At 53.0% G+C, this 20,463-nt stretch overlaps 6 protein-coding genes across 6 annotated transcripts; 3 read left to right on the top strand and 3 right to left on the bottom strand.

Moving 5' to 3' along the window:
• Positions 1-48: 48 nt before the first annotated feature.
• On the top strand, positions 49-886 carry A1O5_11048 (uncharacterized protein; the record flags this gene model as incomplete). The annotated part of the gene is made up of 3 exons (XM_007751621.1): positions 49-135; positions 190-314; positions 364-886. The coding sequence occupies 3 exons, from the start codon at positions 49-51 to the stop codon at positions 884-886; spliced, it is 735 nt and encodes a 244-aa protein (XP_007749811.1).
• A 400-nt stretch (positions 887-1,286) lies between these two features.
• On the bottom strand, positions 1,287-1,947 carry A1O5_11047 (uncharacterized protein; the record flags this gene model as incomplete). Its single annotated transcript, XM_007751620.1, has 2 exons — positions 1,287-1,674; positions 1,811-1,947. 2 exons carry the CDS (start codon positions 1,945-1,947, stop codon positions 1,287-1,289), a joined length of 525 nt encoding a protein of 174 aa, XP_007749810.1.
• Positions 1,948-9,239: 7,292 nt separating this feature from the next.
• A1O5_11046 (uncharacterized protein) lies at positions 9,240-9,758 on the bottom strand (the record flags this gene model as incomplete). Its single annotated transcript, XM_007751619.1, has 1 exon — positions 9,240-9,758. The coding sequence occupies one exon, from the start codon at positions 9,756-9,758 to the stop codon at positions 9,240-9,242; it is 519 nt and encodes a 172-aa protein (XP_007749809.1).
• A 976-nt stretch (positions 9,759-10,734) lies between these two features.
• Positions 10,735-12,072, top strand: A1O5_11045 (uncharacterized protein; the record flags this gene model as incomplete). The annotated part of the gene is made up of 1 exon (XM_007751618.1): positions 10,735-12,072. The coding sequence occupies one exon, from the start codon at positions 10,735-10,737 to the stop codon at positions 12,070-12,072; it is 1,338 nt and encodes a 445-aa protein (XP_007749808.1).
• Positions 12,073-14,613: 2,541 nt separating this feature from the next.
• Positions 14,614-17,146, top strand: A1O5_11044 (uncharacterized protein; the record flags this gene model as incomplete). The annotated part of the gene is made up of 11 exons (XM_007751617.1): positions 14,614-14,834; positions 14,903-14,958; positions 15,021-15,100; positions 15,155-15,237; positions 15,304-15,401; positions 15,452-15,575; positions 15,646-16,090; positions 16,153-16,360; positions 16,428-16,556; positions 16,645-16,796; positions 16,922-17,146. 11 exons carry the CDS (start codon positions 14,614-14,616, stop codon positions 17,144-17,146), a joined length of 1,821 nt encoding a protein of 606 aa, XP_007749807.1.
• A 488-nt stretch (positions 17,147-17,634) lies between these two features.
• On the bottom strand, positions 17,635-18,303 carry A1O5_11043 (uncharacterized protein; the record flags this gene model as incomplete). Its single annotated transcript, XM_007751616.1, has 1 exon — positions 17,635-18,303. The coding sequence occupies one exon, from the start codon at positions 18,301-18,303 to the stop codon at positions 17,635-17,637; it is 669 nt and encodes a 222-aa protein (XP_007749806.1).
• Positions 18,304-20,463: the final 2,160 nt, after the last annotated feature.

The raw sequence follows: 20,463 nt of genomic DNA, 5'->3' as shown, positions 1-20,463 counted from the left end.
ATACCAAGTTTGACCGCTCGCAACATCCGGCGCGTCACCGGGCTCATCATGGACCAAGCCGTGGAATACGAGAAGAGGCATGTGCACGAAGTGTACCAGGACATCGCGAGTCACTTCTCCTCCACCCGATACAAGGTTCGCACGTCGTCCAGGAACTCACCAGCGCATCCAAGTTGATCAGCATGGCAGCCTTGGCCCGTGGTCGACAAGTTCCTCCGCAGTCTACCCGCTGGGTCCGTTGGTCTGGACGTGGGTTGTGGAAACGGGAAGTACTTGACAGTGAACAAGGATGTCTTCATTATTGCTTCAGACAGGTAACGCTGATGGCTGAGAAAGCAGCGCGTCCCCGCTAACGTCCTCGAGGTCCAACGCCCTTGTTAAGATCGCCCGCCAACACCAACCGCATAGCACCGTTGTCGCCGACATCCTTAGCCTCCCTCATCCCCACGATATGTTCGATTTTGCCCTCTCCATTGCAGTCATACACCACCTGTCCTCAGGCGCGCGAAGAGTCCAGGCTATCAGAGAGATCTTGCAGACCTTGAAACCGCCTTCAAAGTCAACCGGCCCGAGCGGAGAAAAGAAAGGAGGAGGCCGAGCATTGATATTCACCTGGGCACTGGAACAGAAAGATAGCCGACGAGGCTGGGATCGAGGTCATGAGCAGGATGTGCTTGTGCCGTGGGTTCTCAAGCCGAATGCCGCCTCCAAATCCAAGTCAGAGCCGCCAAGCTCCAATGCACCGATCTCGACAACATACCATCGATATTACCATCTGTATCGAGAAGGCGAACTGCAAGAAGACGCGATTAGTGCTGGTGCGAGGATAGTCGATTCCGGCTATGATCGAGATAATTGGTGGGTCGTCCTCACCCGAAAAGACTGAAACATCGTAGATGGCCTCTTCGCGATCGTCGAGCCGCTGAGCACTCCCACCCATACGCACGAAATCAGAGCCCGGAAGCATGAGACTGCAGTTGGCGCTTGGGCTTTCAGGTCCTATCACACTCTCAATGTTGCCTGCTCGTCCCAATTCGGCTTGGGTGAAGCGTCACAGATCACATTATCCCTCTTTCGCAGCCGGGGGGCTGCGATAGTCGAAGGTGTTGGGGTATCAAATCACTATATTACAGCTTGTTGCTGCCGATCACAGCAGGGGTACTCAAAGCAAAAGCAAAAGCAAACAACCCATCATCAAAACCCGGAATCATGTTGCCTCACTGTTCATCCGATTTATTCAAACATGCTTCGCTCAAACACGATACAACATCAGGACAATTCTTGTTTTATCGAAACGGACCATTGCGGCCTCTTGGGTGGTTGTACAGATGGCGATGGAAAGGGTCTGAGGTGTGGTAAGGTGGTGCTGAAAACGCAGGCAGCCCCGCTGTCAGTTCTGCTAGTGAAGGCAGCTGCTGAGGACCCTGTAAGCCCGTGTCGGGAGGCATCGATTCTCGTCGCAAAGGGCGCGGGGGTGGTCCACCATGCCGCAGTGGTGGTCTTGGAGGGAGAGACGAAGGCTCGATCCCGCTGTTGGCGTTGGTCAAGGAGAATGGGGTTACACCAGCACGCTTCGCCATCTCATGCTCGCCCATCTGCCAGTGCATTGCTTCGACGGCTCTCCATGGCATCGCCATCTCCTCTGCGACTCTCGCCCACATGTCGGCTCGAAACCTTGATTCGGAGAAAAAAGTCAGTGGAAACATCCAAATGGGGACAAACGACAGGGCAGGCAGAGGCGTGGTACAAGATCTTTCTGACATTGGCACTGGTGACAAAAGGCGATCGGGTGCGACGTTTCTCAACATACCTCTCGTACAACCTTGCGAGCTTATTTTTGCGATCCTCGTCCCATTCGCTCCTCCGCTCGAGGTAGTTTTGATAGTGCAGTCTACAACTGATGGCGCTGCGTCCGGGCAAGTGCTTACTGATGTCCTCCCACTTCATGCCATCCTGACGAAGCTGGATGATCTTTGCATCTTCCTCGGGGGACCACTTGGACTGTTTCTTCGCCGGAGACTGGATTGGATGGTCCTGGGTGGCGGACAATCTTTTGGCAGGCACCGCCGGCCGCGGCTGGGGCGGTGGCAGAGGAGCCACGCTGGTGGCAACACTGGACGGCACCGACTCTGAGCGAGATACTGAGGCGGGAGAGCTGGTTGAATGGCCGTCGTCCTCGTCAGTCGGTTTGAGCAGCGACGAGATATCCACGGTGGGTGATGAGATGGGATGTCGGTTTGTGAAGGACGGAGAGGGGGTTGTTGCCGGAGGTCAGTGGGCGCTGCCATACACGACGAGAGATGGAGGACAGAAAGAAGTCGAGTAGGGATTTTGGAGACCAGGCTGAGAAAGCGAGCACAGGCGAAGACGGAGGAGGACTACTAATACCAGGAGACTGCTCGCTTCCGAAGACGGGGCGGGTTGGTTCTTTGGCGAGACCCGAGCGAAGGCGCCGGCGTTTCTAGGTTGTAGACTTCTTGCAGACAGGGTCGGGAAGGCAGACCCGGCGTGGCTATGTAGGACAATGGCTTTCATTCGAAGATTCCAGGGAACAAGCCACACGACGACAATGGGCAAAGTGGGATTAAAAGGGAATGTCGGGGGGGACACACAAAGGGCATTGTTTATGAGAAGAGATATAATATACTATGTCAGAGGGGGGCCACGGGGGGGGTTTATTGTTTTCGGCAAAAGATGCGGTCAAGGAGGAGCGGGTCGGTGCGGCAGCAGCCTTCCTTCGATCGCTGTTCTTTTTTGCACACACGCATTAATGTATGATTGCATTCGTGGCAGACTGGGCGGAGTGTGGGAAAAAGGGCCCTGAGCAGTGTAGTGTCCGGAGTTGTCGTAGTGAGTAGTCAGTAGTCAATAGTTGGTGGTGAGGGTTGAGCCCCGAACAGCACCACCACCACCACACACCACCCACTGGTCAAAGCCGTCATCCATTTCCAGGCTCTTGCTTCTGAGCGCAAACGCACACATACCCAGACAGACAGACAGACAGACAGACAGACAGGAGACAGAGCGACAGACACCTGCAGCTCGCCTCCATCCTCCATCTCCATATCTCTGCAGCTAGCAGCTTGCAGCGGTTACGGGCGTTTCTGCACGATTCACTTCCGGCGGTCGCGACAGCTGGAGCAGCTGATATCATTGTCCCTCTCTACCGGGTACTATCTCTTGGACTTTGCCCTGGTTTGTTTCCGGGCTGGGCTGGGCTGGAGGAAAGGGCGGACAGGATGGATCCAGTTCTCTAGGGGTCCCATTTCGGTTTCTGGCACTAAAATCAACATGGATAGCTGCATAAGATCGAGAAGGGTGAGGTGAGTCGTAACCGTGACCGAGAGTGACCGTGACCATGCCCATGATCCCAGCACTGGACAGGTATCGTGGAGTGTGCCGGGCCCCGCCGCTCAAAGCTCAAACCTGATGGATCATGGGAGAGGCTTGCATCACGATGGAGCTTGGAGCTTGGAGCTTGGAGCTTGGAGCATGGAGGAGCATGGAGCAAGCAAGACCGGCTACGCTACCGCTAGTCGGCGGAGCAATCCATCACGGCGTCAAAGTTGAACGCCCAGGAGGCGGCTTTATAACTTCTACAGTGCGAACTAGAGCCTGGCTGCCTGAAAGTGGGATGGTGCCATACAGGTTCGTGCCATATTCTGGGAGCGTTCGTCTGTTCTTGCCATTGGTGGCAGAAGGCTAAAAGAATCAAAGCACAGTTGTATGACGAGCATGGGAGATTTCTTCTGTCCGTTTGAGGGGACTCACAACAACGTCGCCACGGCCAGCCTTGAAAAGGGCGACTGGGGTGGCTTTTGCGCTGGTGTTACCTGCTCCAGGTCAAAAATCTCACTGCACTGACGCTCCGAGTCTCCTTGTTTCATATCCATCCGTTCTTCCGCCCTGTCTCTCTCCAAGGCGCCTGGGATGGACTGACCGACCTGGTGGTTCCAATTCAGACCGACATTCGTATTTTAGTCGGGATGAAGGCGGCGCCGTGATCGGGACGGGAGGGGAGGAGGGTGGGTTCCTGGAATAGGCTGGCTGTGACAGCAGAAGATGGGAGAGAGAGCCGAGCGACGGGCGATGGGCGGATCAAGAATGGGAAGTGCAAGTAGCAGTAATAGCAGTTCGGAGTAAGGAGCTGGGGGAGCTGCGGCTGTAAGAGTGCGTTGAGTCTGAGCGATGGGACAAGAAAAATCCCCTTCTCCCTCTTTCTCCCTCTCTCACTCCCACTTCACTTCACCGCATTGTCACCTTTTTCTCTTCAACAAAGTCCGAAACGTCCCAACCCCGTCTCCAATGCAGCCATGGACAAGCAGACAGCCGTCCAAGCCATCCCGCCGTCCACCCAGCTCTTAGGCCTGCCGGGGAAGGCGGGAGAAATGTGTTCGGATCCCACTAGGACACAGACGAGTATAGCGGAGCACCAACAAGGCGGAAAATGCTCTGCGCGGGCTGGAGCTGGAGATGATATACCACGCTGGAACAACCATTTCTCCAAATCCGCATCCGCGTGCGCATGGTTCAATGCTGTGCCATTCGACCATCGGCGCCTACGCTGCGTGGCGGGTTGCCAGAGATTTGTCTCTTGCAGATTGCAAAGTGAAGCGGATAGAAGCCTCTCTTCCAACCCCTTCCCAGTGGCCAGAACGCTAACCGACTAGCAGGAAGTAAGCAACAACAAGGTCCAAGGTCCACGGTCCACGGTCCACGGCTCGACCCAACGATCCACCGCGTCCACCGCGTGCCATCATTCATCCATCTACTTAGGTACTTAGTCGTCCAACCCATCCGCCCCATCCTATCCCATCCCCTTCGCCGACACGCTCTCCACCGGCGCTCTCAGCCTCTGTGCGTCGCTTGCTATGTTGTCATAGTACTCCGTAGGGAGCACAAACAAAAATAATAATGATATATTAAAAAAAAAACAATTAAGACAACGTACTGGTGCGCTACGGCCAGCCCCCATGCCTCGTTCTGACGACCCAAGGGAGAAAGTGGAGACCGCTACTGTGTAACGAACCGAGTCAGTGTGCCCTGGAACGATCTGGACTAGACAGGTCACACAAACACGCGCGGTGTGGGATATGCATGACTTGTAACATGACTATGCGGGCAACAATGCGTCATTGTGGTATACTTTGTCCGGAGTATAGCTTGGACAACAAGAATAGCCATCATTGCCCTCGTTCTGCCAACAACTATAGGCCTCCCAACCGAGGCGGTGAAAAGCGGTGAGTTCACCGACTATTCTGCTTTGATTTTCACCCAGGGAATTCACGCACAATAACATTTGGGGATCCAGATCCAGGGGCCGAATGATCCTCCCCGCTGCATGGGAATGAATTATAGAGGCGACGGATGTTCGCTGTTGGCTGCCTTGCACCGCAACTTTCTGCTGCAGGTTCGACGGCCCAAAACCTTACAAGCTGGAGATGACAGCGCACAACCCCAGAACCTACGCAGATGCAAGCATGGACGCAGAACCAAGTACACAGCGAGAAGATTGGAAAGCAAGCCTGCTGAGGGCAAACACGGACTTCAATACTGCTCTGGCGAGCCGCCTTCGTCGGCAGGTCAGCAGATTAGCAGGTCATGTGCCGAACAGATCCAGCATGCAAGCAGTTGGCCGTTGAACCGAAGCCAGGTCTTCCTTGTCACAAAGGCGGGCCTGAAAATGCCGAAGGAATGACAATACCTTTGTTTCATCACCGGCGGAGAACAGGTGTTGCACTCTTGCAGTTCGCCAATGCATCCGACACGAACTTCGTTCAGGTTCTTACGAACTCAGAGTACGAGGCACTGCTCGGCGCATCTCCAATGACCAGGAATTTAGGCGTATTTAACATGAAAATCAAGTCCGGAGGGTTGCTCGAATGGCAGGAGGGTTTGCTTCAGAGGATGTTCGCTCTGGGCAATGCGTCAGCCATCCCGAATGAGTGGCACAAATTGGCAATTGGGTTGTCGAACTTCCAACCCACTCCCCCCTGCCTCCACCACAACTGGAGCTGCTGGGAGGATGTTTCGATCAACCCCTGGCTTTCCACCTGGGCCACCCGCAGGCCCCATGTTCACGGAGGCCCCCCAGTGTTCACCGTTCGTTTGTTTTAACTTCGGGTCCTCGACCGTCACTCGTCCTGAATCGATTGGGGGGTGGTGGTGTCTTTTGTCAGTTTTGTCTGCCCAACATCAACCAGCGCCCCATTACATTCACGATTGGACCGTCCTGTCGGGAATTCTAGAAACACACCACTCGGCGCCACCCCGCCCAGCGTCCCACCGTCCTCCTAGTCTGGATTGGGATCCATACCCCAGTAGTTGCTGACGTCGGTCAATAATGTCCAAGAACGAGTCGAGCGCATTCCGAAACGAGACGGGAAGGCAGAAGATAGGACTCTCATCGCGGGCAAAGGATTGGAACCCTCATCTTGCTAGCGTCACCTTCTTTCCAGTTGGTTATTTTCGCTTCTTTCCTTAGTTTCTTCGCCAGGGAGAGCCCGAAGTTCGAGAGTGGAACAGGGCAAACAGCCTTGCTGTCTCCATCATCATTCATCACTCCCGACGCAAGCCCGCTGTCCAAGGCTGGCACAAGTGCCAAGCTGGCCCCTATCTGAGCCTCCCGGTCACTCTGGTGCTCCGCCCTGGTAAGTCTCACGCCCACCATCCACGGCAGGGGGCATTTGCTATCTCCTATTGGGATCTCAAGCCCTTGCAAGTGTTTGCTCGTCCTTGGCCTAGCCTCTCCTGGTAGGGTCTTGCCATTTTCGTCAGCAATGTTGTCCTCGAGGCCTTCGGGCGGATTCCGATTTGCTGCCACATTCAATCGTGTACCCCCATACCGACCACGAAGTACAACGGTTCGCGGTATTTTTTTGGTCGCATTGCGCATCCGCAATAGCCTCACCCTTCAGCACCAAAGCAAAGACAACTCAGAGCATTCGAGAAGCGGACCAATCTCTTTTGCATCCCTCTGTTTGTCATCCTCCACAGAATCTTGCGTGACTTTCCTGAAATGACTGCAGATCCCAATCCTCAGGTCTGCAAGCCACGTCAAAAGGGTCTAATGAGCGACCATCTGAAATTCCAGAGGATTTGTTTGAGATGGATGCCCCTGTCCGAGGGGAAAGGTAGGGACATGCCATTTGTGTCTTTTGTGTGCATTGGTGATAGTGTCGATGCTCGTTATCGTGTTAAGCCTGCCGACTCGATACAAATAGGTACGTTGCACGGGATTGACTAACTAGTCGTCTCCCTCAAGCTGTAGGTTTAAAGGCCCTCGTTTCTGGACTTTTAGGTCAGAGACTGCGTACCATACTAACAAGATCGGTTCTCCTTGTTTTTGGAAGCAGTGATCGTCCATGTCTGGTTTAGCCAATGATCTATGTCCACAACAACAGACACTTCACCGTTGTCAAGCACCTTTTTACTCATGTACATCAAACTGCAGCATGTTTTCCAGTGCCAGACTACCCTTTTCTCCTTTGCGCCGGCTCGCTGTCCAGTCTATGCAGCTGTCAAGCCCACACTACCACAGTGATTGCAATGTTACGCAAAATCCGTGCGGCTAGCTGCTGACGGCGGAGAGCCGCAGGGAAATGATAGCTCCGTTCGACAGATGTACTCGTACCTTATGATCGCCATGATTTCACGAGAGGCGAGCAGAGGGAAGTGTTGCCAGGTATGTTTTGCTCCGTTTAGCCAGACCAGCATTCCACGTCTGTCGAGTCTCCACACAGTAGGTAGTATGGATGATTATTTTTCTGCTCCAGCTGTCGTGGACTGAGACAAGTCCGGGGCTTGTCTGGTGGCGCTGCCTTTTCAGTGCCGACCTGTGGTCTTGGATTGATCGACTCCTGCTAGGTAGGTTTGCTTACCGGTATGCCTGTCAAGGGCATCTCTACATGGACGGGCCTTTTATGAGTGACTTCTTGCGATGAAAACCAGGGAACCGAAGCGAGGCTCGGGGCCAAGATTTCTGCATTTGTTCCTCCCGTCCAAATGCTCGGGCTGACCGACTGTCGCACCAATACGGAGTACGTCTCCCCCCCCGGGGGGGGGGGGGGGGGGGGGGGTTTGCACCCAGCAGGGTCTATTGTTGAACAGAATCCCACAGGATTTTCCATAATATGTTTTTGACAAAGGACTAATTTCAAGCACATGCCCACACTAGCAATACAAGACGCGAAAGGCGCATTCCCTGGGATTCAAACCTTCTAATATCATTTCTGTCTAAATGTCGTTGCTCTTTCGACAACAAACGTGGTTGATCAATTTGTGAAGTTGGAACTAGAACTGTACTCGCAGTCCCCTGAAGTCGAAAGCCCAAAGACGCTTGCCGTCCGAGTCCTGCCGGGAAGTGCTGCTTTCGGTCTCTTTGGGCAGAAGGGACAGAGAATTGGTGGGCAACTCTCCTACCTATGCAAGGTACAGACTCCACGAAGTTATAGCAATATAGATAGCTCTCTACAATGAGAAGTCTTGCACAACTAGGCCAGTGCTCTAGGTAGATCTTTCCTCTCTCCCCGATCCACTGGTACCAATTACTTTATATAGCTCCTAGCTACCTCTTCTGTGAGAAGGGGGGAGACGTTAGACAGCCTGTAGAGAGGAGGTAGCCGAGGAAAAATGTCAGTTGCCTGTCACACAATCGCCCAGGGATCCTGTATTATTGTTGTTTTTCTCTTTCGATGTGTGTAGGCAACATGGCACAATAGACAAGATGTCCCGCCTCGTTGTAGATTTGACAACTCGAGGGGTTTGAAAGAGGATCGACCCAAGCACACGGAGGACTCGCTGCTAGGAGGAGCACGCATGTGCTCTGTACATAAACGCAGAGTACTCGGCGCGGAGTGCTCTTCCTCTCTTCATGGCCCAGGGCTTGAGGTTTCCTGGTTTTAAGGGTGTCTACGACGAGGAGACGAGTGGTGTAGGTAGAACGATACGACATGATTTGACATGGCGATGGTGTTATTTATAAGGGGTGCAGCAAAAAACACAAATTGTAGGCGTGGCCCAGGAGTTTCTTGGACATGGTCACTCAGTTATTTCCTGATACCGCCTGGAAGTGCACCCGTGCCTAACAACACCGAACGAGGCTTTTCAGTCGTGAAGCGCCGCTTCAAAATTATTGTCTGGATGATCTGTTTGGACTTTGGACTTTCGATAGCCGCCTATTTAACCCATATCGCTTCCCGGGCTTGAAAAGAGCGCATATCAACACTTCATCAAACGCATTACCTAGCATCGTCTCCAGGCAGACTTTTTCGCCTCCGTTGTACCATTCGAGTCTGTGGCGTGGTCTTGCCTTTCTTGGTGTCTCTTCGATTTGCGCTTCTCCTTTTGCCCCATTCGCCGTCGCTCGAATCCACTTGGGCACAGACGTCCTCGTCAACGGTTTCACCTTGGCCATTCGAGCCGGACTCGCCAAACGTTTCCTCTGTTTGCTCCTGTAGGTAAGGGTCAAATTTGCCGTCCCGCCTCTCCTGCATGGCTTTCCTGGCTTGGTTCTGCCAACTCCTTTCGTAGCATCCCTCGCTGACGTCCCTCTTGAATTTGTGTACGGCGGCCTTGATGTAGGGATCGTCGAGCACAAATTCAACCGAGAGTGGGCATTTCAAGCGGCCCTCTGCGTCAAGTTCGTATTTCCGATACCGGGGTGGAAGACTATCAATGATGGAGCGTTTTTCATGCTCGGTGTAGGCGTCGCTGTCGGCATTCCAACTTGAGACAGCCGCTATTAGAAATCCGTGCATGTCCGCTGAGATGATTGGCGACGAAGAGTTTAGGATTCGAAGCGAGGACCAGGGCCCTGTGTTTCGCTTCGGTCTTTTTACAAGAGGCATCTCGTCGTGTTTCTTTCCGGCGCTTCCAGTAGCAGGGTCGATGGTGACAGACTTCTTGATCTCGGGGCGACCGGGGAGACTGAAGAGTCGAAAGGCTAACTAGAAAGGAGGGCAGGCTGAGGGACAAAACGAGTTGACTTGTGTCATAAGCAGTTACGATCTTCACAACGGTGTGGTGGGCTAAGTGGGATGGTCTCTCGCGAAAAGCCACGGTTTTATGCTGGGAGACTTCAGACTCGGCCTGTTTCTCCCACGTAGTAAGACAAACAGGCACTGAACGGGTCAGGATGGCGGAACAAACATAAAACCAATTTGGCGGCGAGAATGACCGGGGAGCCCGGCAGTTGGCAAGGTTGGTATGTTAAACCAGCCTCGTCATCATTTGTCCCACGGAAGTACCCAGTAATGGGTAAGCCTTGTCACACGAGGGGACATTTCGTATTGAGAAATTACCCACCCGGCGATGCAGAGGCTCACTCGACTCTAGCCTAGCTCTTTATCTGGGGCGGTATATATCTATGATGTGGCTGCTAGCACATTCATACAAAGTAGAGTGAACATGGTTCTGTTGGCGAGTTTCATGGTCCAGAACAGTCCAATGTCCACTGCCGGCTTCGGGACGTTGTGACATTGTGATGCCGAGGCTGCCGAGACGGTCTGGACGGACGATCCACCTGATGGATCACGTGAATACAACTGGTGGGTTGGCATTCGGCGACCAACTCGGCTCTCTCAATCCCACTTCCATCACCCATCCATCATCCCAACGACGACAAGGTCCTGTTTCGCTTCCACTCTGTCGTCTCTGCGATAAGGCGCTGCTGAATGTAGTTCACGGCTGCCTTCCGCCCCTCCCACCGCCTATGCGCGCCTGCGCGATCGCATCATGGCCTCTGCAGCGACGTCAGCGGTGCGCCGAACCGTCCACGCGACTATTCACTCCCTTTCCAGCGCATCCGCCGACTTGACCAAAGTAGCCATCAACCTTCCTTCCAGCTACTCCAACTATGTGACATCGAACTCCTCCTCGGTCTCTACCATCGAGAGCAGTCTGCGGTCCTTGACGTACCTCCTTCCCGGCGCCCGATTCCATGACACCGAATTGGCCTCGGAATCAGTGCATACTTTCGTTCAACTCTTATCCATTTATCATGATCATCTCCTCAAGAATCGTGCCGCAGCTTTGGCGCTTACACCCACCGTCCTCAAAGTAAGAAACCTCAAACTTCAGCAGCCGAAGCCATCACTACATGCTCGCTACACTACCTTCTGGACATCGTCCTCGTCCCTATACAATAAGATCGCCACGGTTTTGAAGATTGCGCAATACACAGAACTGCTATGGGAGATGATTGCCAGGCGCCGAGGTGGCGAAAAGGCGAAGTGGCGGGTGGTGGTGATGCTTGAATCTTTCAAGGCCATCTGTCGGTTGTTGTTGATGCGCCTCACCAATTTGCGTCCAACGGTCACACCGCCTATGCCCCTAAGGGAAGACTTCACGCCGGTTGAACCGGAAGAACAAGATGAAGAGTTCGCCGAGGATGAATTGAAGTCGGACAGCTTTGATGTCAAAGACGCATTAGGTGACGCTGGCGTCCCGACACCACCCCTCTCCGACTCCGGTAAACAAGCTCCATCATCCTTGACTACCACAGAACCGTATAGTATGCCTCGCACAGGATTTACCCTTCCTACTCTACCCTCTCCCGACACCGTTCCAGCTTATCTCCTCAACCATGTACTTACAGCCGACGATGTTAAACCGGCCAAGCAGCTGCTCCACCAACTGACCAGTCTGCGTGGCCAGGCCGCTGAGATCATGTACATCTTACGGCCCTTGATCTACGCCCTGCTCATGCAACGTATTGCTCGTACCTACGGCTACGAGGGGAGCAAATGGAAGCGAAATTGGACACCGTGGCTTGTGGGGGTTTCAATTGAATACCTTTCCCGCCAACTGGCAAAGAGGGATCTGGCAGCAGGAGTTCCGGGCGGTGCACGAACCGGTCTCTCCGCATTGGAGCGCGACGAGTTAAAGAAGCGCGGCTGGCAGCTCGCGTGGTGGGGGATGCGAGGCGCATTTTACGAGAACATCACGAAAGTTTGGGTACATGGTGCTGCAGCCTCGTTGAAAGGGAAACCGATACTGGACCTGCTTGGAGGAATCATGGAGGAATATGAGTTCCTGTGGAGCAATTACTATTTCAGCACGTCGACAATGTGAGCCTACATTTGATTATCGCCACAACCATATCAAGTGCGCCAGATTTGAGTTTCGGACCCCTATACAGCATCGACTAGGTGAAATTATTGAAGGGGCTGTATATCTAGAATGTCGACGTTTAATGACAGCTATCAGCGGGATGAACCCGAGTTGCAGTTTCTTGTCGAAGGTCAGACTCGATTGTGTTCAGTGCACACTTTTGGAGCCTGGTACTCTTGTTTGCCTTTCATTCGACCCTCAAGTATTGGGGTTTTTGGATTGATACATTATATAGCACACTAGATGAGGATACGCAGTAACTTGTTCTTTTCCGTTCTGGTGGTGCCTCTGTTTGAAGGAGCTCTGCTCACTGGGGATATGGGATCAACTTCAGGAAGGCCATTCCCTCAAACCCTCGGACAGTCTTTTCTTGGGTGCTCACGATGGCTTTAACATGTTGGTGTCTTCAAATAACGACCAGGACGAAATCAATGTCAGGAGCCTCCCAAAATAATCTGTTCTTCGTCTGCCGAACCCTTCTTTACTGCTCAGACTTTCCATCACCTGCATGTGGGAAGCGTTGAATTTCTATCTCTTAACCGTCTCAACAACACGACTCGCTATCCTACTGATGATCGCCTCAACTCCCTCGGGACACTAAACGCTACTAGATACCGGTTCGAAGATGTCCTCAATCCGGCCTTCTAAACGGCAAAAGCTCCAGCACTCCAGTTCGATATCAAATCCTATTTACGTCTCCGAGGACGAATCCAAATCCGAACCCGGCGATCCCTCAGACCCGATGCAGGCTCTCTTAACCACTTTCTGTCCAGCCTCAACAACATTAACCCTGACGACCACCTTGCGACGTTGATGCGGGGTGTGAAGATTGTTGAGACCCGTCTTGATGTCGCCAGGGCCCAGGTGGAAGACCATTCCAGAAATCCCACGGCTTTCAAGCGGGAAATTGGGGGCACCAAGCAATTTTCCGAGATAGTCAATGCTGGCGCGGAAGGACACGATTCAAAAGTACCATTGGAGAGATCATCCCATGAGCAAACACCGAGCTCGCAGTACGAGAAAAACCGCCAGCTCACCCGTGTGGGGGTTTCCCTCGGGCAGATCGAGCGATTGTTGCATACTTAAGGCCGCCTCTGTGTGTATGCTCCTAAGTTAGACACAGCACTAAGTCGACGGGCCGACGCTCTGAATACACTCTCTGCTCTATGGGAGTCGTTGTGGGACTTTTGCGTTGTGGTGACTAAGCCGGGACCAAGTTCGCTAGCAGCGAAAACAAGCAAACTGTGGGACAGCGAGTGTGGATTGTTGTTTGGGAAGGAACTGTTCAAGATTGAAGCCGCTGCACAGACTGCAGAGAGAAAAGTGATGATTAAGGAAGCATGCGCTTATGCAAGAACGAGCTGAAATACCGAGAAAAGCCAGAGGGAAAGGCAGAGCAGATGCTTATTGCGGTGATTGTTGCGATATTGCCTCGAGCTTTTGAATGAGAGCTCCAATAGAAGCTTCGGAGATGGAATTGTGGTTGCACTGAGAAAGCATGCACCTCTCAGAGAGTCTTCTCACCGTTGGAGCTGGAGGAAACAAAGACGGACTTGGCTGTGATTACCTCCATTAATTTAAGACCATAACAGTGCGTTTGAAGGGGTTTCCTTGGATGGACGCCTCAGAGAGATATGGTCAGTGGTGATGGGATTCGTCCATTGACACCGAGTGTGAATCGAGAATATGCATCTTCAAGACTAGCCTGATACCGTGACGGGTTGCCGCTTTACCGAGTACTTGGTGCCCAGTCCAAGTTCGCCTAACCACTACCCAGTACGAGGCATCAAGTCCCAGGGCACCTCGCGAGGCTCGTCACTGTGGGTGGTGCCTGTGGTGCTCGCTGCTTTAGTTATCCTCGGCTCACCTCCCTGCCTCATCTGCCTCCGTGAGGTACATCGTTCTCTCTGCGCTGTACATTCAAATACGTTGTACTTCACTAAAACTATCAACTCTTCAATCTAGATGATGGATCTATTTCGCATGCTATTATCAAGGCACGCTACTAAGAGAGACACGACTGCCGTTTCACCGTCTCGTATCCAAATGTGAAGTCGATTGGTCGTGCGACTGTCAGGATGAGGTAGGCCTCGATATCGAGATCAAGATGGTCCCACAAGCCCAGACGGGCATGACCAGCAAGTGTCGAGAGAAACCGCGGCACCAATGGAACGATCTGCAATTGGCTAATGGTGAATAAGTAAGCATGCCGGGGTTCATGTCATGCCGCAAACGCAGGCACCACAGGCACCACAGGCAGCCGCCAGCCTGACGGCTTAGCTGCGCTCATCAAGGAGTTCTCCGAATCTCGCGGAGGCCAAATGTCATGCTCGACGACTGTCCAACAGCAGCGGGATCTTGTGGCGAAGCCAGGCTGCAAAATGCTACTACGTCATGCAACGTAAATACTGGATGGCCCAATGTACCGAGTACGTGTTTGTGTATCTTTTCGGCCTCGAGACTTTCTCTTGTATCACACGATCTTTGTACCAACACTTGATCATGCGGGACCAGTCATTACTTGTGCCACCTCGCGAGGCTGTCAGCGAGGCCAGCGAAGCGAGCAGGGCCACCGACGAGACCAGTCCACTTCTTGAGCAACCTCGAGGTCCTACAACCCTCGAGACATGGGCATCGCTAGGCCAAAGATGGCAAATTACAGTGCAATCTTCGCTTGGGCTCCCTTCTCACCTCTGGTTTCCCGCCTCCATCTTCCTGCTTGGGTTCGTAGCCTGACCTAACCCATCGTCGCGGGGTCTTCTAACTTTCCGGTACTAACAAATGGACAAAGCATAGCAGCAGACTACTGCGAGGGCGCTTTCTTTACCGCTGCGTACACCAAAATTAGTATGCGCCATGAGAAAACGAAATATGGCTTTAATAAACTCAATCTGTTGACTATATTCAAGGTTCGGAATTCCAAGAAGAATACAACGGCGCCCTGCTCAAAATATGCTACAGCACCGTCACAGCCGTAATGCGGCCATTGGTGATACACATACCAGATCTACCTTTGTCACACCGGCCGCTGACATTTGAGCAGTGGTCGATTCTGTCGAACCATCTGGGCTGGCATTGGCCGCTGGTTGCGACATTTGTCTTCTTCATTTGTGGCATGGCGTATGGGTCTGTCCGTCCCGCCTCTGCCAGAGTACTTACTCCTCCGACGATGCTGATACATTTCCCCTTCAGCTCCGTCGGCACCAGCATGACTGACATCATGATTGCCCGAGCTGTCACCGCCGTAGGCGCTTCTGGCATGGTCTTCATCCCCAACCTCGTGTTCAACGGTAAGTGGCTGTTCGAGAGCTTCTCTTCCTGTGGTATTAATTAGTATCAGCATGTGTTCCCCCGGGCAAACTGTCATGGTGGATATTTTTCCAGGCACCAGTGAATCTTCTAGGCCAGTTCATCGGCAGCCGTCTTGCCAAGTTCGATCTTGACGACAGCTCTAGCTTACGCTTGTAAGTCGGGATGCCCATTCACGAGGATGTCAGGCGCAGCTATTCGTCTCGGGTGCTAAAGGTACCTTAGCGTGTACCAGCTACAGATATGCATACCCATGTTCTGTGCTGTTGCCATCATGGCATGGGTATTTTTAATCCGACCACTATCCAGCACAGAAGCAGACGCTCCGACCTTTGGGAACCAAGATCCTTCAGAATATTTGAGCTCTTATCCGCCAAAGAGACACAGGCCCTCCGCCGCGGCAACATTTTGTGTAATCTGCTTGGTGATAGCAGTGGCTGGACTCTGTGTGGTTCTCAATCTACTCGGTGAGCTTCCGGAGCGCATCTCCATCATCTATTGGTTCCTCCTGCTGTTCATGATCTTGGGCGGCTTTAGTGGCTTTCTCTACCTCCAACGTAGCCTTACGCCAGCCGACAATCTATATCCCATCGCGCTTGTGAAGAGAGTGCAACTCGACGTCGTCGGCATCTTTTTGGCGACTTTTGTCAAGGATGGAGGTATCTCAAACGTACGAGAAGCCCCCTTGCATTCATTTGCTCCTTGGCTTGGAACTGACAAAGTTTGCGAAAGTTTTTCTTCGTGGTTCCGTGGTTCTGCCAGAACGCCCTGATCGCAAATACATGGGTTCTTCGGCTCTTGTGGATAGGTATACCCGTGGGAACAGGCATTACTGCCCTTTGTTTCGAAAAGTTCCAAAGGGTCAAGCCAGTGCTGCCCCTCAGTGCGCTGATGTGCATCTGTTCGTCAGTTGGCTTGTCCATATATATGGACTGCATGAGTGAGAAATGTCCTGCGTTTTGCAATCACTCCTGCAATGGAAACTAACGCATCGCGCGCATGTGTAGGCGAATATCCGACGAGTCCAGCGATCTTTGTTTCCTGGATCTTCAGCGGGATCCTGGGCGTCGGCCATGGGATGATGGGAAACGCCCTTCATAACGGTTTGATAGCCGCCCTCAAGTCCAATCGCGAGCGTGAGTTAAGACTCTCTTTGCGCCAGAGGCTACCTCTCGATCCAGCTGCCTGTCATCTAATATCTAACGCCCCTGCCCGCTTCCACAGGCCAAGCAATGCTCTACGCTAGCTTCCATCTGATGTCCACACTTGGAGATCTCGTGGCCACGGCAATATCCAACTGGGCCCTCCGCCTGAGTGCATCGGCGCTCATGAGAAGGAATTTGCGTTCGATGTTGGATCCAAAACGCGTTGAAGAGGTATATATATCCTCTCTTTCCCCTTTTCTTCTTTTAATGACACCCTCGCACGGCCTGCACTGCACCAAGGCCAAAACCCCCGTCCCTCAGGCTTTTCTTTCTACTTGCTAATGCGACTCGGGCAGATCGTTCAACATTGCCTCAAGACTGACACTTGCACTGCAAAGCTAACCTCAGAAGCACGGGATGCGGTTCGAAAATCGTTTCTGAAAGCCTCGGCGTCGGTGTCGATCCTCCAGATCGCGGCCTACCTGTTCCTGGGATTTATAGTGTCGTGGGTGATTTCTGATGTTCACCTGCAAGACACCAGCAGTTCCGAAGAAAACAGCCATGGCGAGCCTATGGGTTGACACTATCAACAACTATGGGCAGCAATCTGGTTACGTCTGAGCACGCCCGAATACACACAGACTGCGGTAGTAGGTTAATTATGAATCATTGAAATATATACAGGGTGCATTGAAGCCACCTAAACATTGAGCTACCTCTGACTTCTTCGGCCGGTAGACGCGACCAACCAAGCAATAGTTCTATATGACTGGTTCCCTCCTGATGTGCTGATGTGCTGATGTGCTGATGTGCTGATGTGCTGATGTGCTGATGTGCTGATGTGCTGATGTGCTGTGTGCTGATGGTACAATTGTCTGGGATTTGCACCTGCGAGATTCTTCCCTAGCTAAGATGTCCTCTCCATAGTCTGCCCGCAAGTGGAGAATTAGTATGTCGAGCCTTTGTGCATGTCAAACTACTTTACCCAAGACAGATCGACCCAGGTCCACAAAACCCAGGAAGATATTATGGCCGTGCAAGACCGTGGCCGGCTTCCAACCTTGTGCTATTACTTCGGTCGCTTTTGACCTCGATCTTCTCTGGGTTCTGGCCGTCGGGGTGGGTGCCCACCGTACCTCTCGCTCTTTGCCGCCGGGCGTTGGGGTTGCCCCTGCAGAGCCTTGTCTTCAGGGGACATGCTTCGTCGACTGTCGCGATACGTCCGATCTTGCCGTCGGGTACTAGTCGACCCGGACGTAACTTGTAGTCTGCTTCCCGCTCCCCCTGGATCTACATCCGCGTCTGGAACTGATATGGCAGAGTCGGCTCTTTCACGAAGAGGATATTTCGTCGGTACACTGGTGATGGCCACATTCCTTGGAGGTTCTGCAGGACCAGGGAAGATAGGGTTAGCCCTGGTTATCGGATTCGCGTTATACGACGTAAAGGAAGGGGTACCGTAGCTGGCGCTAGTGGTCGGGGGACTTGAGGCAAGGTTGTCGCTGGGGAAACGGCACAAGGCGGCCCTATAACTAGAATTAGGAAGCCTAGAATATGATGGAATCCGACCATGGCCGTCATCGCTGCGGGTCGAACTGTTCTTCTCATAAAGGGTTGCATCCCGCTCCGGGGAGCTTGACTGATCTGTGCTAATTCCAGCGCTCTCCATCCGTCTTTTCGCAACTTCAGAGTCCTCGTATAGCAGCTCTAGCGCCTCTGTCAGTATGTCAATGTTCATGTCAGAAGGCTATACGGAGTATACCATCGTTCGTCGATATTGCCTCTCGTGTCCATGCACGAGAATCGTCATGAATGTTTTGCTGGTCTATCTGATCGCTAACTTAGTTGTGCATGAAGAGGTACTAGTAGAACAGAAGTTGCACATACCGGTGATATTGAATCTATACCGTAGATGGTGTACTCGTTGGGTTTTTCCTTTTAGGTATCAGCCTGAAGAGTATCAAGGGGTCGAAATCCGTACATCGATGTACACAACTTTGTGCAGAATCGAGTTGAGGTAAAATTCAAGCACCTCTTTCTCGATGAGTCCTTTCTTTAGTGTGCAGCTCTTCGCCGTGATCTTCGCCCCGTGGAATATCTGGCCAGAAAATGGTGTCAAAATGGGTGCACCCTCCACGCGTTGTTCGCAACTTCGGACGTGGGCCACGTATTCTTCTCTGGTCGGCGCATTCCCACCCCTGACCAATGACCCCGGTATAAAGCGGTGTCGCTCCTTATCATAGTATCCGAACCCGCAAGGACAGGTTATTTCGAGGAGGGGGTTATTGTCGTCGAAGACACCTCCGCAATTTGACTGACAAACGGGCTTTGGAGGAGCTGGCTTTGGCCTCGGCCCTGCGCGGTTGCGGGCAGGGTCCATTCGAGTCTGTGAGACTCCGTCTCACCGGGGTAGACTAGGGTCTCCCCGAGAGCTAAAGAGAGAAAAGCCGACAAGAGGCCAGGAGCATTCTCAGACAGCAGGCATTTATAGGATCTTTGAGATGGTGAACAATGACGGTATGCTCAGTATTGCTCCTGCTGCGTAGTATTACGCCAAAGGCGATTTGTTTTGCGGCTGCGACCCTTTTCTGTCCAGCAGTGGCCAAATCCATTGCACGATCTAGGCGCTTCGCGGCACAATTCCCGGGAAGTTGAGGCTGATTGCGGAGGCGAGGGCCAGTGACCATCAGATTGGCTGAGAGTCGTTGGGCACACATGCATAACCAAGTCTGCTCGGGTCAATGCACCTCGCTATCCAAGGGCCGGGCATGTGATGGTGCTTCTAACCGGTCTGCGGCAGCGCAAGACTTCATTTGACGACAAGCCGCAGACATGCTTGCGTGCGGCGCGTGATGCCTCCACGGTGGCCTCTAGGGGGTGCCAAGGTCACAGCCATGACAGCAAACAGCAAACACGGTGCGGGTAGGCCTCGAGGCAGAGCGATTGGGGAAGAGGGCGCCTGCGGCCAGCATTGAAGTGAGGCGTGAGGCAGTTGGTAGCGATCTGGCGTCGAGGCTCGAGGGGCGACTGGGCATAATTGGGGCAGATTCCCCGGGCATCAATTATTTAAATCATTTAAATGATGTGGCAGAGACAGTGAGACTGAGATTGACCAGTTGCTTTGTTTGATTTGCTTTGAATGTGTGACAGTGGTTGTGATCCAGACCAGACGGTTTCATGATGGAAGACGGAGGACCCATGCCACAGGTGGTGACAGAAGCCTGGATCACCGCTGCCGCAGTACAGTAGCCCCGAGGACCCTCCCCCTTGAGCCTCCCCCGCTTCCTCCCGGCTGGTGAGGCCCCACTAGCCTCCCCGCTGCAAGCGCAGCCTGAGTCGCGAAAGGCTCTTGCGCTAGGCGGAAACAGGATTCTAACTCAACGCTCTGTCTCGAATGAATTCCTGTACTAATGGCTCGCCTTTAACTGCAGATCTACCTTCGGGCGACGAATGACGATGAGAAACGCCAGCGCTGCTCTACGCTCTTCGACTCGCAGCTTCACCGCCCTGCTGCAAAACTGCTAGAGGAAGCGAAGGGGTTGAACACGCAGCGCTACGGAGCTACCCCCAAGCTCCAGAGGAGGCTGGAGCGAGGCCTGCAGATACTAAATAATCACGCTGTCGTGGGCGACGTCTTTTTCCAGAATTCAGGGCAGCCGGTATCCTGTGCCTGGGGATCATTCCGTCTTCTTCTTCGTGTAAGGGTGTTTGAATGCCAGCCAACGTCTCGTGGCACTGACCGCGTGGAAAGCTTGGGACAGGTGATCTCGACACCTTTCAAGATTTCGCCCGCAATATCATCGACATCGACCACCAGATTGGCAACGCGGAGGAGAGACTCGACCTTTTCCCCACGAATGCTCGTGTATTCGATGCCGCAGCTGGTCTGTTCGCTTCC

This window comes from Cladophialophora psammophila (assembly GCF_000585535.1).
Source record: "Cladophialophora psammophila CBS 110553 chromosome Unknown aczJe-supercont1.23, whole genome shotgun sequence".
Taxonomy (NCBI): Eukaryota; Fungi; Ascomycota; class Eurotiomycetes; order Chaetothyriales; family Herpotrichiellaceae; genus Cladophialophora; species Cladophialophora psammophila.
Note: the sequence above shows the minus strand (reverse complement) of the source record. Positions and strands in the feature narration are given on the sequence as shown.